Source organism: Panthera uncia (genome assembly GCF_023721935.1).
Source record: "Panthera uncia isolate 11264 chromosome E2 unlocalized genomic scaffold, Puncia_PCG_1.0 HiC_scaffold_20, whole genome shotgun sequence".
Taxonomy (NCBI): Eukaryota; Metazoa; Chordata; class Mammalia; order Carnivora; family Felidae; genus Panthera; species Panthera uncia.
Window position 1 is genome coordinate 7,275,137 of NW_026057589.1, and position 20,425 is coordinate 7,295,561.

Genomic DNA, 20,425 nt, shown 5'->3' on the forward strand with positions numbered 1-20,425 from the left:
GCCTGAACTTCAGGTGCATTTGCGCTATACCTCTACCCGGGCACCAAGACTGGCCCCTCCTGTGTTCTAGTGCCTTCTATCTGGGTCACCCACCGAGCCCTACCGGAACATCTTCAATCCGTTTCCTGGACTAGCAGAAGCCTCACAGTGAGGGCCCAGACCCTCTCCCACTTGTCCTGAGCAGGCCTACTCTTAAGGAGAGGGTGATGGAAGGGCCCTTGGAAGTTGGGGATAAGTCCCCAGACTCCCAGGGACACGCCACTGACTCGAGGTTTGCTGTGTGCAGTTTCAGGGATGCCTGGGATGAGGAGGAACCTGTTCCCCACGTGCAGGTTAAGGACCCTAATCCTCCAAGATCACCAGCAGGGACAGCCCAGGGAGAAGGGCTTCTTGGCAGCTCCGTGCCTGGGGATCTTCAGTCACCCCTAGGACCAATGGCTGCAGATGGGCCGGGGGAATGGCAGGGGGACACATTAGGAGGTTCCTCAGTTCAGTTAGAGGAACCCACCCCATCTAGAGTGGAGAGCCTCCCATGTCCAGTGTCCTCCCACCTCACCCTCGCACAGGGCAAGAGTGATAGTCGAGGGGGAGACTTGGCAAGAGACCAAGTTCCAGACAGGTTAGTGCCAGCTGGCTTGGGTCCTGAGGGGTTGGACAGCGATCCTGTGGACCTTGGAGGCCCTTTATCTGAGACATCTTCAGAACTACTGGAGCCAGGTAAGGGAGGCTGGGCCAAGGAAGTCAAGTGGAGGTTCCTAAAGATGGGTACCAAGACTGGGGGAGGGCTCTGACCCTACTCAGGCTGAAGCCCAGGTCTGAGGAGGGGTCTCTGGGTGAGTGCCCAATGCACACCCAAGCCATTTTCCTTCCCAAGACCCCAGTGGATCTTGCCTCCCTAAGCCTGCTAATTACCTCCTTGCCCAAGACCTCTCCTGGGAGCTGCTGGCCAGTGGCATGGCTACCTTACCAGGTAGTTGGGAGAGACTGGAGGTAGTGGAAGTGGGGTGACTTGATTGGGCAGGTGTTCATGGTCTTCTCCCCACAGGGACTCGGGATGTAGAAGGCCGGGCAGTGTTGCTTCTGTGTGCCCATAGCCCAGCCTGGCTCTACCCCAAGTGCAGTAGCCATGAACTTACTCGCCTCCTGCTCTACCTGCGAAGCATTCCCAGGTTATAGAGAGGAGGTTGGGGGGAGCTGGAGCCAGGAGGTGGCAAGGTTGGGGAATTAGATACTTAACTGAAGTCTGCCTCTTTAGGCCTGAAGTACAGGCCCTGGGATTGACCGTGCTGGTGGATGCCCGAGTTTGTTCCCCAAGTTCTTCTCTCTTCTGGGGGCTCAGCCAACTACAAGTGAGTACAGGATTGTATCTTCCCCTGCCTTCAGCCATTCCTTTTAAATAGGGTTGGGGACATGGCTAAACTCAAATTCCTTGCAGGAAGCAGCCGTAGGGTCAGTATACCAGGTGCTGCTGGTGGGAAAGATGCCAGAGGAGGTGCCTTCCAGGCTGCAGGTACTGAGCCATTTTGGCTAGGGGTGGAGGTGGGATGCTTTCCCACCAGGCAGGAGCCATTACACCGTCTTTTCTTGCAGCTGCAGCAGCTGCCCTCTCATCAGAGCCTGCTGACCTACATCTCCACTTCTGGGTTGCCAGCTTCAATGGGAGGAGGCCTGCCTTACTGCCACCAGACCTGGCTGGACTTCCGGATGGTCAGTGCAGTGGGTCGGGGCATAGGGTGGGTGGCAGGCAACCTGGCCAGCAGAGGAGCCTCTCCTGGGTTGGTTTGAGCAGTGCAAAGCTGGCTGCGGTGGCCTGGGATCCAGGATGCCTGGGACCAGCACTGCACTACTCTGGTCATGCCTACCCTTGTTCACAGCGTCTGGAAGCCCTACTGCAAAGCTTCCAGGTGGTTTGTGCCTTGCTCCAGGAGGCCATTGAGAGCATGAAAGCTGTGCCCCAGCCCATGGAGTCTGGGGTGAGTATCCCCTCAACACCGCTCCAGATGCTCCCTGTCTTCCTCCTTTTCTCCGATGCTCACCTCCACTGACTGTTGCCCTTAATCATAGGAAGTTGGTCGGCTGCTCCAGCAGACACAAGTCCTGATGCAGCACGTGCTAGACTCACCCTGGCTAGCATGGCTACAGTTCCAGGGGGGGTTGGAGCTGGCATGGTTGAAGCAAGAGGTCCCAGAGGTGACCTTGAGCCCAGACTACAGGTAGACGCAAACTCAGATCCCCGCTCTTGCCCCAGCCCACCATATTCCATGCCAAGGACTCAGCTGGCTGGCTCAGAACCAGCCAGGATTGTGGTCCCAGGACAGGGTGGAGTGAAACAAGGCATCTAATAGGAGTCGTAAGACCATGTACCCTGTACCAGGTCAGCAGTGGATGAAGTTGATGAGCTCTATGGCCGTGTAGATGGACTGCTGCACCAACTGACCCTGCAGAGCAACCGGCGAGTACAGGCACTAGAGTTGGTCCAGACTCTGGAGGCCCAGGAAGGCAGGCTGCACCAGGTGGGAACTATCTGCTCAGATGGGCCCTGCCTCTGATCTCAAGCATGACCTTCACCCCACAGCAGCATTCTTTTCCCTGTTTGTGCCCCTCCAGATTGAAGTATGGCTACAGCAGGTGGGCTGGCCAGCACTTGAGGAGCTAAGGGAGCCCTCACTGGACATGCTGCTCCAGGCCCAAGGCCCTTTTCAGGAGCTGGACCAGGTTGCTCAGGTGAGTTTGGTTACTTGTTTATTCCCTAGGTATTGGGTCAGTTTGCTAGGGACTAGGAATGCAGGATGGGTGAGAGCAAATCTATCCATTTCTCTCTTGGAATTTACAATCCAGCAGACATCAATGGTAGTCAAAGGTTCAGAGCCACGTATGTGTGATTGCAAACTGAGGCAAAAGCTCCGGAAAGAACACAGGTGGTTCTGAGTTTATTACAAAAGACCTGAGGGGCGCCTGGGTGGCTCAGTCAGTTAAGCCGACTTCAGCTCAGGTCATGATCTCTTGGTCCGTGAGTTCGAGCCCCGCATCGGGCTCTGCTGACAGCTCAGAGCCTGGTGCCTACATCGGATTGTATGTCTCCCTCTCTCTCTGACCCTCCCCCGTTCATGGTCTGTCTCCTTCTGTCTCAAAAATAAATAAACGTAAAAAAAAAAATTAAAAAAAAAAAAAGACCTGACCCAGAAGGGGTGTTGGTCTAGCTTTCTTGAGATACTGACTTTTGAGATGAGAGCTGAAGAATAGGTTAACCAGGAGAAAGAGGGATTGGGGTTGAGAGACATTCCCACCTGAGGGAACAAAGAGCATGTGCAAAGGTTCTGTGGCAGGAAGGAGCACGGCTTGCCTGAGGAACCATAAGAAGGATAGTGAGGTTGAAATGCAGGGCAGTAGAAGGAGAGAGAGTGAAATAAGATGAGGTAAAATGAAGCTGGAAAAACAGTCAGTGGCCAGATTGCTGGGTCCTGTAGCAGTATAAAATTTAAGTGGAAAAGTCACAATCAGATCCATGTTCTATGAAGATTATCTTAGTTTTTGGTTAGACAGTGATTTGAAGGACTGACATGTAGAGTCCACAGAGGCATTTGCAATGGCCCAGTGGGAATGATGCTTTCTCTAGCCAGATGGTGGCAGAGGAGACTGATTTTAGAAATTGCCGGGATTTGCTATGTGGGGTAAGTAGGAGAGGGAAGGGGCGCCTGGGTGGCACAGTTTGTTGAGCGTCTGACTCTTGATTTTGGCTCAGGTCGTGATCCCAGGGTTGTGGGATCGAGCACTGCATTATGTGGACCCTGCTGGGGATTCTCTCTCTCTCTCTCCCTTCACCCCCCTCCCATGCTTGCACATGTGTGCTGTCTCTTTCTCAAATACAATTAAAAAGCAAAAAAAGAAGGAGAGGGAGGTTGTAGGGGTGAGTGGACGTCTTTTCTGAGAGAGCGACCAGGAGACACGGGCCTTCTGAGGCAAGGGGATTCATCAGTCCAGTCTTGGGTGTGCTCTGGAGATGACCATAAGGGACTGAGACCCATGAGGATTGGCCTGGAACTCAGAAGAAAGACCTGGCCATACAGGGTCACTTGGTGGACATAGGTGTGTGGATGATATTTGACGGTCACATAAGATTGGCTCAGGAGAGAAGGTGTGGACTGTGTTCAGGAACACCAGTGTTGAATGGCTCTGGTGAGGGATGGGGAGCAGGAGGAGAATAGGGTGAGTGGGGAGGAGTTGGGGAGCTGTAAGAGAGAGGATTGGAGGCTGCTGAGCAATGGTCAGACGAAGCCTGACAGTTGCTGGGGATGGAGGTGGCAGTGAGGTTGCACTAGGCTGATGAGGTGAAGAAACAGTGATACCTGATACCGAGGAGAATAATTCCTCCAGGAAGTTTGTGTAGAGAGGCACAGAGACAGGGGAGTGGATGGGGGTGTGGGGGGAGGGTCTTCAGTCACAAGAGAGACTTGACAATGACGTGTAGATATCTGTGGAAAGGACTGCTCAGGGGCTAGACCATGGCCCAGATTTGCTAAGCCCAGTCTTTGTCTCCAGGAGCAGGTCCGGCGAGGGGAGAGGTTTCTGCAGCCACTGGCTGGCTGGGAGGCTGCTGAGCTGGGCGCTGCTGGGGCCCGCTTTCTGGCCCTGCAAGCCCAGCTGACTGACTTCTCCAGGGCTTTGGCCCAGCGGCGGCAGCGGCTGGCAGATGCTCAGAGGCTGTTGCATTTTTTCAAGCAGGTAGGTGCGGTGTCCTGTCCCTGGTTCCAGGTGGTCAGTGGGGATGGAGGGGTGGCTTCCTGGCTTCATCACAGCCTGAGCTCTTTCAGGACATCCTGCCTCTTCTCTCTCCTTGTCTTTGGTCTGACCCCAAAATTCAACCACTGGGGGTATGGCCTGAGCCATCATTCTGGGGGGCTGGGGGAGTGGGTAGAAGAGAAGGCTCAATGGTTTTGGTGGGCTCTGCCTTCAGTGCCTCTCTGGCCTTGGTGTTACAGGCCTCGACATGGGCTGAGGAGGGGCAGAGGGTGTTGGCAGAGCTGGAGCAGGAGCGCCCAGGGGTCGTGCTGCAACGGCTGCAGCTGCATTGGACCAAGCACCCTGACTTGCCTCCTGCCCACTTCCGAAAGATGTGGGCTCTGGCCACAGGGTTGGGCTCCGAGGGCATTCGCCAGGAGTGCCGCTGGGCCTGGGCACGATGCCAGGACACCTGGCTGGCCCTGGACCAGAAGCTAGAGGCTGCACTGAAGCCACCACTGACGACGACCACAACGGGCAGCACAGCTAGCCTGTGTGTCAGCCGTTTCCCTGCTGCATCTGCCACCCCTCCCCTGAGGAAGGCACATAGCCTCGATCAGAATCTGGGGCAGAGTCTCAGAGAGCCTGCCCACCACTGCCACCATGCGGCTATTGTGGCTGCTTCCCACGGACCAGACGCTGAAGGTGGTGCCCAGCCAGGGTCATCCCCTACCATGCTTCCACCAGGCAGTTCTGACCCCAGGACCCCCAACAGGTGCAGGCAGAGGGCAGGGCAGGGAGGGCAGTGGCAGGAGAGATGTCTTGAATCTTGACTCCACCTGTCTGGTAGGCTCCAGCTGGTATTGGCAGAGATGGTGGCTACAGAGCGGGAGTATGTCCGAGCTCTTGATTACACCGTGGAGAACTACTTCCCTGAGCTGGATCGCCCCGATGTGCCCCAGGGCCTCCGTGGCCAGCGTGCCCACCTCTTTGGCAACCTGGAGAAGCTGCGGGACTTCCATTGTCATTTCTTCCTGCGTGAGCTGGAGGCCTGTACCCAGCACCCATCCCGGGTAGCCTATGCGTTCCTGCGCCATGTAAGCCCACAGGTCACACAGCCCCTACCTGATTCTGCCACGTTCAATAAAGAGATCTTAGCACATGCCTGGTGCCAGGGTCTGTGCTGGGTATAGCTATGAGCAAGACCAGTAAGGTCCCTGTCCCTGTAGGTAATCACGTTTAGTAGAGGAGACAAAAGTAAAAAAGGTAATTCCAGATGGTAGTTGGGGTCAGGAAGAAAATAATCAGGATATATACATGATCGTGATTTAGTAGTGGGGTTGGGGGGTGGGGCAGTTAGAGGCCTCTTTAACAGGCTGAGGCCAGGGGAGGGGCTGGTCTCAGAGCGTTCTATCCAGAGGAAAGATCAAGTGTAAAGCTTTGGGGCAGGGAGGAGGCTCAGTGGTCAAGGAAAAGACAGGTCAAAGTGGCTGAGTGTAGTGAGCAAGAGGAGTAGTCCAAGGTGAGGGAGCCCAGAGTGGTGGTCCAAGACAATGGGAGGAGCAGAGGCCCTGTGGGCAAGCCCCATTCGGCACAGTGCCTGTTCTTTCCAGGTTACCCCTCATTCAAAGCCAGGCAGACTGGATCTGCAGGGGGAATCTTCCCGGGGAATTGTTTGTTGGCATTTTGGTCCTCCCAGGCTGAGGGTATCTGGCCCCCTTGCACCTGGACTGATCTGTGTGTCCTCACAGAGGTTGCAGTTTGGGATGTATGCACTCTACAGCAAGAATAAACCTCGCTCTGATGCCCTGATGACCAGCTTCGGTCATGTCTTCTTCAAGGTAGATGAGCCTGAGACAAGGGGAGGAGGGGATGGAGGAAGTAAGTACCTTGAAGCCACCTGATGGTCTCCTACCCACCTGGCAGGACAAGCAGCAAGCACTGGGGGACCACCTGGACTTGGCCTCCTACCTGCTGAAGCCCATCCAGCGTATGAGCAAGTATGCATTGCTGCTGCAGGAACTGGCAAGGGCCTGCGGGGGTGCTGTGCAGGAGCTGAGTGCCCTGCGGGCTGCCCAGAGCCTTGTGCGCTTCCAGTTGCGACATGGCAATGACCTGCTAGCTATGGACGCCATCCAGGGCTGTGATGTGAGTCATGCCAGGCCATGGTGGGCAGGTGCGGTGGGTGTGAAGAGAGGGGGCAGGAGAGGCTGGGCACTCACTGGGCCCCACCTTGGCAGGTTAACCTGAAGGAACAGGGTCAGCTGGTGCGACAGGATGAGTTCATGGTACGTGCTGGGCGCCGTAAGTCCTTGCGCCGCGTTTTCCTCTTTGAGGAGCTACTGCTCTTCAGCAAGCCTCGCCGAGGACCCACGGGCATTGACACATATGCCTATAAGCGTTCCTTCAAGGTAGGCCCACTCGACCCCTCCTATGTTCCCTGCCCTACCCTCACCCCCTCTGGCCTCACCAAGCCCCTCTCCTGGCCACACAGACGGCAGACTTGGGCCTCACTGAGTGCTGTGGGGATAACAACCTGCGGTTTGAGATCTGGTTCCGCCGTCGCAAGGCCAGGGACACCTTTGTGCTGCAGGCTGCCAGCTTGGCCACCAAGCAGGCTTGGACAGCTGACATTTCTCGTCTGCTCTGGAGGCAGGCCATCTACAACAAGGGTGGGTCCCTGCCCCTATTTCATCCAACGGTCCCCTTCCTGGAGAGCTTACGTCCCACAGGGCCCCATACAGGGCCTAGGGACCTGGAAATGCTTGGGAGCAGGGAGGTCCAACAGCAGCAGCCAGTGTAGGAAAGGAACTTCAAAGTCAGGCAGTCCCGCTGTCACTGTCCCCGACTGTGGACACAGTGTTAACCTGAGTATGACACCTGTCCCCAGGATTGTTGGGAGGACAGTATAGCACCAGAAAGGCCCAGTGCACAGGATGGCTAATATGCTGGGTATGGATGTAGAGGAAGGACTTACTCAAGGGGTTGGTAGACACAGAGGCCTAAGGGCAAGGCTGATGTCCATAGAGGCCCCACCTATGCTCACTCTCCACCCAGAGGTTCGCATGGCTGAGATGGTGTCCATGGGTGTGGGGAACAAGGCCTTGCAGGACATCGACCCCAGCGAGGAAGCTATCAACGACCGCACTGTCAACTACATCCTGAAGTGCCGAGGTAGCAGGCAGGCTACAGGGGAGTGTGGGTGTGGAATGCTGCATGGGAGATAATAATGACCTCTGTCACCCCTTGCCTGTGCTCCCTTCAGGACCTTGGCCCAGGTGGGCTCTGGCCTGTCCCAACCTGACCCTCTCTCTTACACAGACATTCGCTCTCGGGCCTCTGTTGCTGTGGCCCCGTTTGACTATGAGAGCCCCTGTCTGGGGGCCTTGAGCTCCCTTCCTGGAGACCCTGCCTCTTGCTCTATGCTGGGGTCCCTCAACCTGCATCTGTACAGAGACCCGGCTCTTCTGGGACTCCGCTGGCCCCTGTATTCTACCAGCTTCCCAGAGGAAGCAGCACTGGAGGCTGAAGCGGAGCTGGGCAGCCAGCTATCTTTGAGTAGGTCTGGGCTTAGCCAGAGGCAAGAGGGCACTGCTTAGGTTCTGGCCCTCCCCTGTGACAGCTCACTTTCCTCCTCCCCAGCTCCTGAAGACTCAGAGGTGTCATCCCAGTGCCAATCAGCCAGTGGATCCAGTGGCTCTGACAGCAGCTATATGTCAGGGTGGGCCCTGGGCAGAGGTCTTGAGGACTTGTCCTATGTGAGTATCATTTTGTCCTCTTTCTACCAGCCCCAGCTCAGGCCTATGCCTGTCTTTCCTTTAGGAGGAAATGGGGGTGTGTGGGCCAGGGCCATACCCCAGAGATCCCACCTGGACCTTTAGTTGAGGAAACAGGCAGTCACACCTAGCTTGTCAACCGCAGGTCTGAGCCTGGGCTGGAAGGCAGGCAGCGGATCCAGCAGCTTGTAGCTCCAAGAAATATCACCTCTCTCAGGATCTGCTATGACCAGAACGTGACTGGTATGTGGGCCACCTTCAGCCCACATGCACTGCCCTATTGACTGCTCTTTCTGATGTCTGTGCCCATTGGCAGACTGGCAGGGACCTGTCCTAGGGAGCCTGGCAGCAAAGCCTGAGTGAGTGTCCTGATCCTGAGCCTCTGGCCCCATGTCCCCTTTTATTCCCTTTCCGGCTTCCACCCCAATTACACGTTAGGTTTAGGCTAGAGCAGAGTGGGTGTTTCCACGCTGTAGGCTTGGTAGGCCTACCAAGCCTTGTAGGCCCCACGCCCCACTTGGTGGGGCACCAAGTTGCTCTGGACAGTGATTGGGCTGCCCCACCTCTCAGGAGGAACATAGTGGGGTTCCCAGCAGTTGCTTCCCAATCCCTGGTCTCAAAGCCAAGCTTCTCAAACTTAGGGGCAAGCCCACCTCTATTGTACCCTTAACTCTTGACTGCCTTGGTTGCCCAAGCCCAGCCCTTCTTTCTTGGGTCAGTTTGGTTATATTGATTCAACACCTTTTGAAGAGCTTTCAATTAGAGCTATTCTCTAAAATTATTTCACTTGTTGGTCTTTGGTGTTTCAGAGAGTCCAGGCCCTTGACTCATAAGTTACTCTTTATTTATAATAAAAATAGACTGATACACTTTCATATGGGCACATGCATTCTTTAAATGAGCCTTGGCAGATGGGGGTATTGTGAGGGCAGCATCTCTGGTCACCCTAGCTCTCTTGTAAGTACTTGCCCAGGACAGAGTAAGAGACAGACCTAGACAGGCCCCTCTGGATGAGCAGGTCCACGCAGCGGCCATATTTCCTGGCGAAAGGCAGCGTGAGCTAGAAGGAAAGTCCCATCTTATCCCTTACTTCTTGGCTGGTTGCCTATTGTAACTGAGTAGGCGGGGTCCTCCCCATCTGGGCAGGGGTAGGGCAAGGCCTATCGGGGACTTTTGATGTTCTGGGCTCAGTTCTGCCCAGAGGTATCTCACAAGCTTGTGGCTATGAATGGCTACCAGAATGACCAGAGGGTCAAAAATACACGTTTCCAGCCACTGGTTTTCTACTTTTCTAGCTGCATATGCTGACATTACCTTTCTAATCAATAGACTAGCCAGAGGCCTAATAGTAACTAGGTACCAGTGTATTTAGAGTGAAAAGTATTATAATAACGTACTTGATTACAAAAAATATCAGATTAATGAGAAATTAGCTAAATCTTTTTCAGCTATAATGTTAAGATGAAAACTTTAAACCCTAAAATTATTTTAAGGAATCAAAAAGCAAAAATAAAAAACCTGGGTTATTCCTTTGATCTCATTGAACATTTTTTTTTTTCTGGGTAAAGAATACTTTAAAGCAGCTTATATATGAAAGGAATGTGTGAAAGTGGTGATATGGCTCAGTAGGTGAAGTTGGTATTAGTGGTCAAAAAGGTCTGACTCCCAATAGTTTCTCTGATTTCAACACCCTAAAAGCTTGAGCTCATGTGATGTGCTTCCCAAGCATGGCCGGGGTGTTAGTGATAAAGGCAAAATTGGTACCATTGGAGGAAAACTTAAAAAAACCAGTGGCCTGAATACTGCTTTTTGATCACTCTGGACTGATTAATTTCAAACCATTGTTTCTCCCTCCTTGGGACCAGGGACCAGAGGTCTAGCTGCCTGCCTTGCCTTCTGGGCAGTGCTGGCCTGGCAGCAAGACAGTGTCCATTTGAGGTATCCACAGGGTCAATTTTCCCAGTGGGGTACAAGCGGCCCTCACCTCCACCCAGCTGTACAGGCGTTCTTGGGTGTGCCGGTCATCCTTGAAGCCGGTGATGGCCAGCAAATCCACCACAAACTGCTTGGGGCTGATATGCAGGGTCTGCCAGGAAAGCCCCTGGTCAGGCAGGGCTGGAAGCAGTTGCCTGACACACATTTACTTCCTGCCTTTAAGAGTGGGATGCAGAGCAGGGGCTTCCCTGGGTCTGCAGGAGCTCCAGGGATCGGAGACTACTGTTATTCCAAGCTACTTCTCGGTCAAGGCTTGGTCCAGATGCTGCTGCCCTGTCTTCATATCCCTGCTCTTCATGCCACCCTTGTGCCCCTGACCTATTCCCATTGGCTGGCACCACTTATCATGTGGACAGGGGGACAGACAAAGAGCAAGGTCTGGGGCCTGTCACACATACCCATAGCTGGTTGGCCAGAGAGACCACCTTGGCTGTCATGGCTTTGGGGTCCTTTTGCCTGATGGAATCCAGGATGATGTCAGTCAGGAAATGGTGACATTTTTGTGCATAAAACATCTCTTCCCAGGATAGAGAGAAACTCAGGAAAGTCACCTCTGTGGAGGAGAGAGTGGATATGGCCACATCTGCTGTGGCTAAGGCCTTAGAGCCAGCCTGGAAGGAGAGAGGTGTAAGGCTCCCGAGAGAGAGTGTTTTCCTGAAGCACCCTGTCTAGGGGCTCAGGCACCTCCACAATGAAGTGCAGGGCCAGGTATGGCTCGAGTCTCACCTCTGGGCTGGGGGCTGGCTGTAGGCAGCGTATGCTTGAGGTTGTCCATCTGTGTAGTGTAGATGATGCTGTCCTCAAAGAACATGCAGGAGCCATCGCTGCCCACCACGGGGGGGTGGGTCACTTTGAGGATGATCCCTGCGCTGTCCACCTCATTGGCCTCAGGCAAAGGCTGCTCAGGGCCAGGGCTTTCTGTGAAAATGACATGGGGTGGGAGTTCTCCTTGAACCACTTCAGAGCCCAAGCGGGGAGGGGACCAGGACAGTGAGTCACCCCAACCTTCCAGCGGCCTCTGCTGCCAGCTTCTCAGAAGTGGCACCCTTTGCTGACAGGAGCCTGTCCTGGCTCGCCTCTCTCCATTGTCCTAGAAGCATTATAAGTCCAATCCTACATTTTAGAACTCCAGGGAACTCCTCTTGAACTAAGACTGGTGTCAACTAGAGCTGATAATACCCTAGCTGGGGGACTGGAAATCATGGAAAACTGTAAAATGAGAGGAGCTTTTTGGGTGAGCTGTTGATGCATGTCCACTCTGAAGAGTATGTTTGACAGACCAACTCAGGGCTCATAGGCAGGGCCCAAGAAGGCCCCTCCAAGCAGGACCTAAACCTTTGAAAGGGAAAGCACCAGAACACTGTAGAAAGAATTTGAGGGAGCAGAGGAAACAGCACAACATGGCAGTTCTCAGCAAACTCCTCTAGGTTGTCTCCACACTGCCCCACCATACACAACACGCCTCTCTCTTTAGCTCCTCCTGTCCATCCCACTTCAGTAATCCCTCACTCCACTGCAGTCACACAAGCCAGAAATCTGGCCCCTCTTTGGCCAGATCCTTCCCAATTTCCTCTCCCAACTGCCTAGCCTGTTTGACCTTACGCTTGTAATACTTCTACTTCTGCTGCTGCATTTCCTCTACTCCTGGAGCAAGCTTTCTGAATGCATACCTGGCTTCTTGCTCCATTGTTTAAAATGCTTCAGTGGCTGCGCACACCCCTTAGGGTCAGAACAGTGTACCAGGTCCTGAACTTGGCCCACAAGACCTGTCCTGATGAATTATGTCTTCAGCTCTGTTTCCCATCACTTTTCCACATGAAGCCTGGCCTCCAGCAAGACCTGTTTCCCCAAGCACCTGAGACTTCTTCCTTCCCCCTGCTCAGTCCTCAGCCCCTAACCTCCTTTGTGCTCCTATTATTTCATAAACACCCTCTTCCTATATGCTTCCTGCAGATTCTTAGCCTCACAAGCCATGCCAATGTACTGGTCATCTCTGTATACTGCTTGGCAGAGCTGTGAACAGAGGATTCTAGCCCCACTTTGTCACTAATTCACTCTGGTCATGGCCAAGTTTTGCCCTCTGTTGTTGTTGTTGTTGTTTTTTAATGTTTATTTTTGAGAGAGTGTGTGCACATGGGCAGGGGAGGGACAGAGAGAAGGGGACAGAGGATCCGAAGAAGGCTCTGTGCCGACAACAGAAAGCCCGATGCAGGACTCATGAACCATGAGATCATGACCTAAGCTGAAGTCAGATGCTTAACTGATGGAGCCATCCAGGTGCCCCTACCCTCTCTGTTTTATAAGACTTAGGTCAAGGATGAGAGAGGACTCACCTTTCTCCCTTGGCTTCTGCTTGCCCCAATCCTTCAGGGTGACAGCTTTTTTCACAGGGAAATATGGCTTAAAGGTTGGCTCTGGCCCCTTGTCTTTGGCTCCAGCTCCAGCCCCTGCCTGCAGAGCTGGGTCCTTCTCTGAGCCTGTGGAATGGCTTTTCCAGGAAGCTGAGGTGCTGGGCTGGGAAACAGCCTCACTTCCTGAAGGGAGCTGCAGAGTGGCTTCCTCCATGAAGCTGCTCCGGGGGACTGGCATGGGCTGGAATTCCCACTGTTTGCAGTTGACCATGTCCCATTCCCTAACGAGGGAGATGAGTTTTTGCATGGGAGTGACAGGAGGGTCTTTGGTTTCAGGTTTCTGTGTGAGGTTGACTGTACTACATTTCTTCTTGGGAGGACTTTTGGGGTGGGCCCCCCAGTATTTGGGGTTGGCATAAAGACCTGGACAGTGGGAGTATGTGCTGGGATTGCCCGCCCTCTTGGCACCTCGGCAAAGGGACACCTGGATGGTTTGGGAGTACTGCTCAGGTTCTTCCATCTGGCTGGATCTGGTCAGGATCCCCTTGGCCTTATTCCATGAAGTCCTGTCATTGCAGTCTTGGAAGTCCATGAGCATGCAGGCTGTGGTCTGGAGAGGGAGGACACAGCAGCTCTGGGAATGTTGTGCTTCCACATTGAAGCCTCACCCAAGAGCTAATAATTTGGACTTCTAAGATTTAATTTATTCATCCAGATCCTGTCTTCCTGTCTTCCACATAGATCAGCCATTTGCTTTGCTCAGCCTGAGTGGGGGTGGTGCCAGCCCAGGGGCCTCACATACTCCAAAGGAGCATATTATCAGCATCCTAGACCACGAGTGGCAAACACATCCCTGTGCCCCTTCAATGTTCAAAAACCAATTACCATGTTAGGAATCCATGTAGGCTCTGCCCTTTAATTTTGCCATGCCCCTCAATAGTAGAGCCTACCCGTCAACACTGTGGTGGTTTTTTGAGGACACCACCAAACCAAAGAAGGTTGAGACTTACTTCTTTGGCATCTCTACTGAACTCCACCAGTGACCCTGGCCCTTCTGTTACCACGTGCAGTCTCCTGATGGGAAAAGCTTCTTCATTTTCAGATTCTTTCTCCTGGGTCCATGACCTGCAGACTCCCAAGAGGGAGTCAGTGAGCAGAAGCCTCTACTAGTTCATCTACTAGTTGGTCAGGTCTGCCCTTTGGCTAGTTAGCTCTAGACAGTGGCAGTGAAGGGCTCTTAAAGGGTTTCATTTAGGTCACTGGCCAATCCTGGACCTGTTCCACCCCCTCTGCCCAAAGGAGAACAGGGAGATGGGACTTAGGATTCTCAAGAATACTATAAAGGTCCAAACGCCAGAACATGGTGTCCAGAGCAAAGTTTCCTTACTTGTATGCCTCACATTGGGCAAGGGCTTCTGAAAGGGATGGGATGCGGTATTCCTCAACCTCCTGGCAGAAGAGGGGCCATTCCCTGCAAATGACAAGATCTCGTCAGGCTGGGCAGCTGGGTGCATAGAGGCATAGCCTTCAGAGCTGCTGCCTTGACAGCAATTTACATATTGGAAATAATATAACCTCCTTGAAGGCTGCAATCTGAAGGTTTTTCTATTATACAAGGAAGGGATTTCATCACGTGATTTCCTTCCATTTATCACTTACTTAAATTCAGATGGTAAAAACAGTTTTCCAAGTCTCAGGAAGTTAAGAATGTGTCGGAACATTTGGCCATCCCCGTGGATCAGCAGGGTCTGTCCGTATGTGATCCAGTATACTCTCTGATGGTTGGACAGAAGTTCTGGATACTGCAAGAGGTTGTACACCAGACCTTGTCAGTCTGTTAGTTAAAGGGCTTGGTCTTTAGTAAGGGGCAGGTCAGTCTTCTTTTACTTCATTTTCTTGACCTTTCTAGGCTTTGGGATTTCCAGCTCCCTATCTTTTTAGCCACAGGGAGCGATAGTGGGGAGCTGAGCATCCAGGGACAAGAACAACCCTGCTTCAGTTTTACTGCCCCTAAACCACCCTCTCAAGTCATTTGTAACCCTACCCTGTGTCTTGCTCAGTCCAGGCCCCTCAGACTGGTCTCCTCCCTACCCAAACTCCTGAGGGCGTTTGTAGCATGCTGTTCATACAATAAGGGCACTTTGGGCCATGGGGTAGGGGGAAGGTCTTATTCTAAGCAGGTGCTAGAGACTGTGTGAGAGTCAGATGACAGGTTCTAAAGCAGCTCAGCCACAGAAGCCAAAAGGAAAAGAGGGTAGCTCCGGGGCCAGCATACCTTCAGCAAGGTCTGCAGGGTGGTTGCATACCAGTGGCTTCCAACATAAACTTTGACGATCTGTTGGGGGGAATATACAGTGATTTCTGCTGTCCACTCCTCATCTAAGGAAACCAGTGAAAAGGAATGTATCACATGGCCAGAAGGGAAATTAGGACATTTTAGTTAATAATGCATGTTAAGACTCAGTATCTTCAGTCATGTTATGTTGCCTCTTCTGAGAAGCAGAAGAAATAGAAATCTCTGACACCAATCTTCTCTCAGGCCTTCCCTGCAGCTCACTACAGTTTCCTGGGTGGTGAGGTGGGTTTGGAATGGCAGCTTGGAGGGACAGCTGATGACTCTGGGAGTGGGAAGGGTAAGCCCTCTAAAATCCCAACCCCAAGAACACTGATGCTCTTCCCCCAACCCACCTCTCTCAAGAAAGCTGGACTAATGTTCCTGTCTACCTACATTGCCAGCTGCCTCTGGTTTCTGGCTGGGTGTGTCCTTGGTGTATAACTCTTCATGTGGTGAGAAGTCCCTCTTTATGTTTGTGCTTATAGTTTAGCTAATGTCACACTGCCAGCACTCATCAAATCTGTCACTGGTATAGAGACCAAGCCTCTAGGTATGTCTGGAGAATGGGGCTTCATTTTGGGGAGATGAATCCATGACCCTCTTCCTGGGGGAGACTAGACTTAGGCTTTGTTCTGATTTTTGGGAACCAGTTTCTAATGAGCTTTGTAATAAGTAAAAGGTTTATGTTATGTAACGAAGAGGCAAGAGGTGTATCACTAGATTGTGAACTCCATGAAGATAAGGACTGGGTCTCTTGTGTTCACTTCTATACTCCCAGTATCTCCTTTCCTGGTATATGGTAGGTGCTCAATAAATATTGAATGTTGCTGAATGATGGAATGCAGTGGAAACTTGATCTAAAAACTTTTTGTTAATAGTTACAGGCAGCTGGTGAAAACAACATTAGTTTTGGACCCAGATTCAAACTCCAGCTTGATCACTAGCTCACTGAGTAATTTGAGGCTTATCTGTTAAATGGACCCAGGGACTGTTCTTCCCAGGAGGTTATGAGGATCAAATGAGCACAGCATGTCAGCTCTCAAAGACCCATGTGGCCCCCTACTGAGGTCAGTCTGTACTACTTGAGGCTACTCATGGGCTTGAGGTGAGGAGGGGTACCTTAACAGGAAAATTTCCCTCTAGGAAAACCTACAAATGTTGGATTTCCTCTCCTCTTCCATCTACAATTCCTGGCCCTGGCCAGCCTCAACTTTCCTTTTTGATACCCAAGCCCTCCTCTGATGCTAAATTCAAATAAAGAAGCTTCCTCATTTACTGAGCACATCCACGGGTGCCAGACTCTTCGGCTCCAGATGAGTCTTCAGGGCTACTTTCATTGGCTCATAGGTGATATCCCTTTTGTCCAGGAAGGCACAGAGCTCGTACACCTCGGAAATAGTCTCAGTCAGGGGCAGTCGACAAGTCCCTAGCCAGTTCCTGCCCAGAGGAAAGGCCTGTTAGAGAGAGCCTCAAGCACTGCACACCTAGGGAGCTTGCTAACTTTTCATGCATAGAATGTCTTGTCCTTAACACCGGCTGAAACCTGTGGCTACTAACCTCATTTCCTTGATTTAACCAGAAATCTGGTGATGTCTTATAGGAGAATGAGCTTGGACACACAGACTCACCATCTTGGAGCTGAGCTTGACCTACTTCAGAAAAGCCCTCTAAATCAACTAACTGTAAGCTTCTAGGTCTGCCTGAAGTTCCAGAAGCCAGGCCAGGGACCACCCACTTCCATTCTGCCCCCCCCCCCCAAGTGTCATCCCATGACATCACAGTGACTGTGTGGCAGCCTAAGATTACTAATACTGTTTGTGCCCAGGAAAGAGGCTGGGGGTCTGAATATCAGTCCCTGCCTCCAAAGGCATTTGTGACATCAGGGATGGGACATCTCTGGGAGAGATGGGTGGTGTGGGCCACAAAGGCCCAAAGGGCCCAGAGTTGGCTAACCTCCCCAGGGGCTCAGGAAAACCTACTTGCACATTTAGTTTTGGTACCAGTATATTTTGTGACCCTAAGAGAGTTAATTGCTCCATTCCAAACATCAGTTTACTTTTCTATAAAACAGGATTAGAATCCATGCTTCTGCACTAATGGGGACACTTTAAGCTTATTCCCTGAGACACAGACCAGGTATCACCTCTTTTGGGAAGCCTGCCTTACTTCGCTTCTGGAGCTCACCCCCAGTTCTGGCATTTCTGTGTATCTAGCAAGACTCCCAAGGGTTTCAGGGAGGGCCTTTGTAGGAAGGTCTGCATGGCAGGGGAAATATCTAGCATCCTGAGGGTTGTGACCGTGACCTGGTCATCTCAGCCCTAGTACAGGGCTGAAAACAGCAGTGGATTGCAGAAAACAGAAATATGAAACAGTCTGAAGCCTTTGAACCTTGGGAACCCTTATACCTTTGGAACCTGTGCTCTCCTCTAAGGCCTGGGTTTAGTGGTGGTAGTGGGAGTAGCTAAAATGATGGGTTTGCCTCCAAGGACACTACTTTCCTCTGGCTCATGGGCGGGGCCCCAGGTTGGTTTCTGGAGAAAGGCAGAGACCAGCCTGAGTGGAACTGAGCTATTCACTGAGGAGGGCCTTACTTGACGTGCTGAAAGAGAACCCCATTCCCTGTGATGTACAGTCTACTTCCATCCAGCGTGCTTTCGATGCGGAGCTGTCCCAGTGCGGAGTCTGGGTACTTGACAAGCAGACCCAGGGCCATCGTGTACAACGGCTTCATAGACTCCAGGCCTGCTGCACGGCCCCCTTTCCCAGGGCTCAGGGGAGAACAGGAGGTCCGGGAACAGCCACCTGTGCCGGCGAGAAGGGGGTGACTCCTAGACTCCTCACAGTCATAATTGTATTGGAAGCTTTGGGTCTTGCTTCCTACTCCTGCCTTGAATTAGTACTAAAGAAACTTAGAGGAAGCTTATTTCCTTGCATAGCCAAATCTGATTCTTCTCAAAATCTGTATAATTTTAGGATACATAGGTTTATTTATTTATTTTTTTTTTTAAATTTTTTTTCAACGTTTTTTATTTATTTTTGGGACAGAGAGAGACAGAGCATGAACGGGGGAGGGGCAGAGAGAGAGGGAGACACAGAATCGGAAACAGGCTCCAGGCTCCGAGCCATCAGCCCAGAGCCTGACGCGGGGCTCGAACTCACAGACCGCGAGATCGTGACCTGGCTGAAGTCGGACACTTAACCGACTGCGCCACCCAGGCGCCCCAGGATACATAGGTTTAGAGGCCAAAGCTATTTGTTGGGAGGTAGGGTTGGGCGGGGGATTAATTTGCTGAATCATTAACATTTGAATTTCAGAAATTTCAGTACAGCAGCCATTTGGCCCCATCCTCTGCAGGAATCTTCCTTTGTTCCAAGTTCTGCTCTAATTAATCATCTATGGGGAAGGCGACCCCATAGCACAGAACCTGATATGCATTACAGGCTTCTCAGACTCACAGCCCCTATCACTCCTGGGCAGAATTTCTCCTACAGACAAACTATGTGGTATTACTTTTAGATTGGGTATTGGGATTGCTAGCTCACAGGCAGGACCTTGTTCTCCTGAAGTGGGTACAATGCACAGTCTATAAAATCCTGTCCCAGTGGCAACAGTGGGCCAGCAGGCAAGCTGCTGGGTGATTTTCATGGATCGTACAAGAGGGGTCATGCCATCCTTATCACAGAGGAGGAAACTATCCTGAGAGGCTAATTAAGTACCTTGCCCCAAACTGTAAAGCTAGGTGGGGCAGAGCTGGGATTTGAGGGCAGCTTGTCCATCTCCAAAGCTACTAGAGCCGTTTCCCTTAGTTATGGTGCTTTTCAAAAGACAAAAACCACACTTTGTATTTGGGGGCTGCTGCATGATTTACAGAGCCTGTCTGCAAACATGCTTTCCCGCCATCTTCACATAGCTCTTGTGGAACAGACACCACTCTACTCATCTCTCAATGACCCATGTTCTCTGAGAAATAGAAGCCCTTGAAGGAGGGATTTGAACTCAGCCCTCTTAAGTGGATTGTAGACCCTGGAACAGGCTCCTGAGACCTGCTTCAGGATGCCACTAGTCCCATTTTTGCCTGGGGAAGAGGCTGGGAAAGTTAGGCCTAATCACAGGGAAAGACCTTATTCGATGCACAGACCAAACTTCACATGTGCAAGACAGTTTATATGTTCTCAGAATGCCAGCTGAGGCCACACTGCAACACAGCTAGCTCCCTTCAGCATGCACAGTAGCTTCCACAGATATGCAGGATTTGGGAAATGGGATGGTGGAAGGCAAATAAAAACATGAGGATGAAACCAGAATGAGGTAGAGCTGGGAGCATAAAGGCCTGGATTGGACCAGGTCAAGAAGTGTTAGGAGCAGTCCTTTTGGGCTGGAACCGCCATCTTCCAGTAATTCGCCAAGATGACCAACACAAAGGGAGAGAGGAGAGGAACTTGCTATATGTTTTCTAGGCCTTTTAGAAAACATGGAGTTGTTCCTTTGGCAACACACATGCGAATCCACAAGAAAGGTGATCTTGTGGACATCAAGGGAATGGGCACATTCAAAAAGGAATACACCACAAATGTTACCATGGCAAAACTGGAAGAGTCTACAATGTTACCCAACATGCTATTGGCATTGTTGTAAACAAACAAGGGCAAGATTCTTGCTAAGAGAATTAATGTACATATTGAGCATATTAAGCACTCAAAGAGGCAAGATAGCGTGTGAAGGAAAATGGTCAGAAAAAGAAGGAAGCCAGGGAGAAAGGTACTTGGGTTCAACTGAAGTGCCAGCCTGCCCCACCCAGAAAAGCACACTTTGTGAGAGCCAATGGAAAGGAGCCTGAGCTGCTGGAACTCATTCCCCGTGAATTCATGGCATGATAAATATAAAAAAAAAAAAATAAAAGACCTCAAGACTGTTTAAAAAAAAAAAAAAAGTGTCGGGAGCAGGCAGAGACAGGCACAACAGCCAGAGGATTTGAACTAGGGAAACAAGGGAATTTGGGGATGGGTAAGATAACTGGAGCACTAATAGAGAATTTGCTTGAGAGTTTCCCACGCCCTCCAGCTATGCCTGGAAGAGGAAGGACGGCAGAGGCAGTCAGATGTTGCAAGTTGCTCCCCACTTCCCCAAGCAGAACAAACCTCCCCTACCCTTGGGAAGCTTGCCCTTGGGCCCAACCTCCCTCCCTAGGACATTCAGGCCTGGTTTCCCCACCCAGGCTGGGCTGACCTACGTGCAGCTCAATGGGAAG

At 51.8% G+C, this 20,425-nt stretch overlaps 2 protein-coding genes across 6 annotated transcripts in view; one reads left to right on the forward strand and one right to left on the reverse strand.

Moving 5' to 3' along the window:
* On the forward strand, window positions 1–9,370 carry PLEKHG4 (pleckstrin homology and RhoGEF domain containing G4). Its single transcript, XM_049622730.1, has 21 exons — window positions 1–717; window positions 875–970; window positions 1,046–1,169; window positions 1,256–1,349; window positions 1,436–1,510; window positions 1,591–1,707; window positions 1,875–1,973; window positions 2,065–2,213; window positions 2,375–2,513; window positions 2,608–2,724; window positions 4,540–4,722; window positions 4,980–5,494; window positions 5,570–5,816; window positions 6,471–6,560; window positions 6,646–6,867; window positions 6,960–7,130; window positions 7,214–7,391; window positions 7,777–7,893; window positions 8,041–8,277; window positions 8,362–8,477; window positions 8,641–9,370. Exons 1-21 carry the CDS (start codon window positions 207–209, stop codon window positions 8,644–8,646), a joined length of 3,603 nt encoding a protein of 1,200 aa, XP_049478687.1. The 5' UTR covers window positions 1–206; the 3' UTR covers window positions 8,647–9,370.
* The window catches only part of KCTD19 (potassium channel tetramerization domain containing 19), a 31,336-nt gene continuing 20,228 nt past the window's right edge, over window positions 9,318–20,425 (reverse strand). For 2 of the 5 annotated variants that reach the window (XM_049622726.1, XM_049622725.1), the window contains exons 6-16: window positions 17,768–17,978; window positions 16,453–16,613; window positions 15,117–15,220; window positions 14,501–14,643; window positions 14,229–14,312; window positions 13,852–13,966; window positions 12,824–13,451; window positions 11,217–11,408; window positions 10,889–11,043; window positions 10,480–10,581; window positions 9,318–9,555 (exon numbers count right to left, since the gene is read on the reverse strand). In XM_049622726.1, the coding sequence (XP_049478683.1) occupies window positions 9,442–9,555; window positions 10,480–10,581; window positions 10,889–11,043; window positions 11,217–11,408; window positions 12,824–13,451; window positions 13,852–13,966; window positions 14,229–14,312; window positions 14,501–14,643; window positions 15,117–15,220; window positions 16,453–16,613; window positions 17,768–17,978 (2,009 nt within the window). In that variant the 3' untranslated portion in view covers window positions 9,318–9,441. The remainder of the gene's footprint in view (window positions 9,556–10,479; window positions 10,582–10,888; window positions 11,044–11,216; window positions 11,409–12,823; window positions 13,452–13,851; window positions 13,967–14,228; window positions 14,313–14,500; window positions 14,644–15,116; window positions 15,221–16,452; window positions 16,614–17,767; window positions 17,979–20,425) is intronic. The other 3 variants (XM_049622727.1, XM_049622729.1, XM_049622728.1) reach the window with 3 other exon arrangements.

Excerpts from the sequence above, each read along its gene's own strand:
- PLEKHG4 (XM_049622730.1), top strand. The coding sequence starts at position 207 with ATGGAAGGGCCCTTGGAAGTTGGGGATAAGTCCCCAGACTCCCAGGGA. Across the intron at positions 1,511-1,590 it reads AGGTGCCTTCCAGGCTGCAG|CTGCAGCAGCTGCCCTCTCA; the intron begins GTACTGAGCCAT and ends CTTTTCTTGCAG. Across the intron at positions 1,708-1,874 it reads CCTGGCTGGACTTCCGGATG|CGTCTGGAAGCCCTACTGCA; the intron begins GTCAGTGCAGTG and ends CCTTGTTCACAG.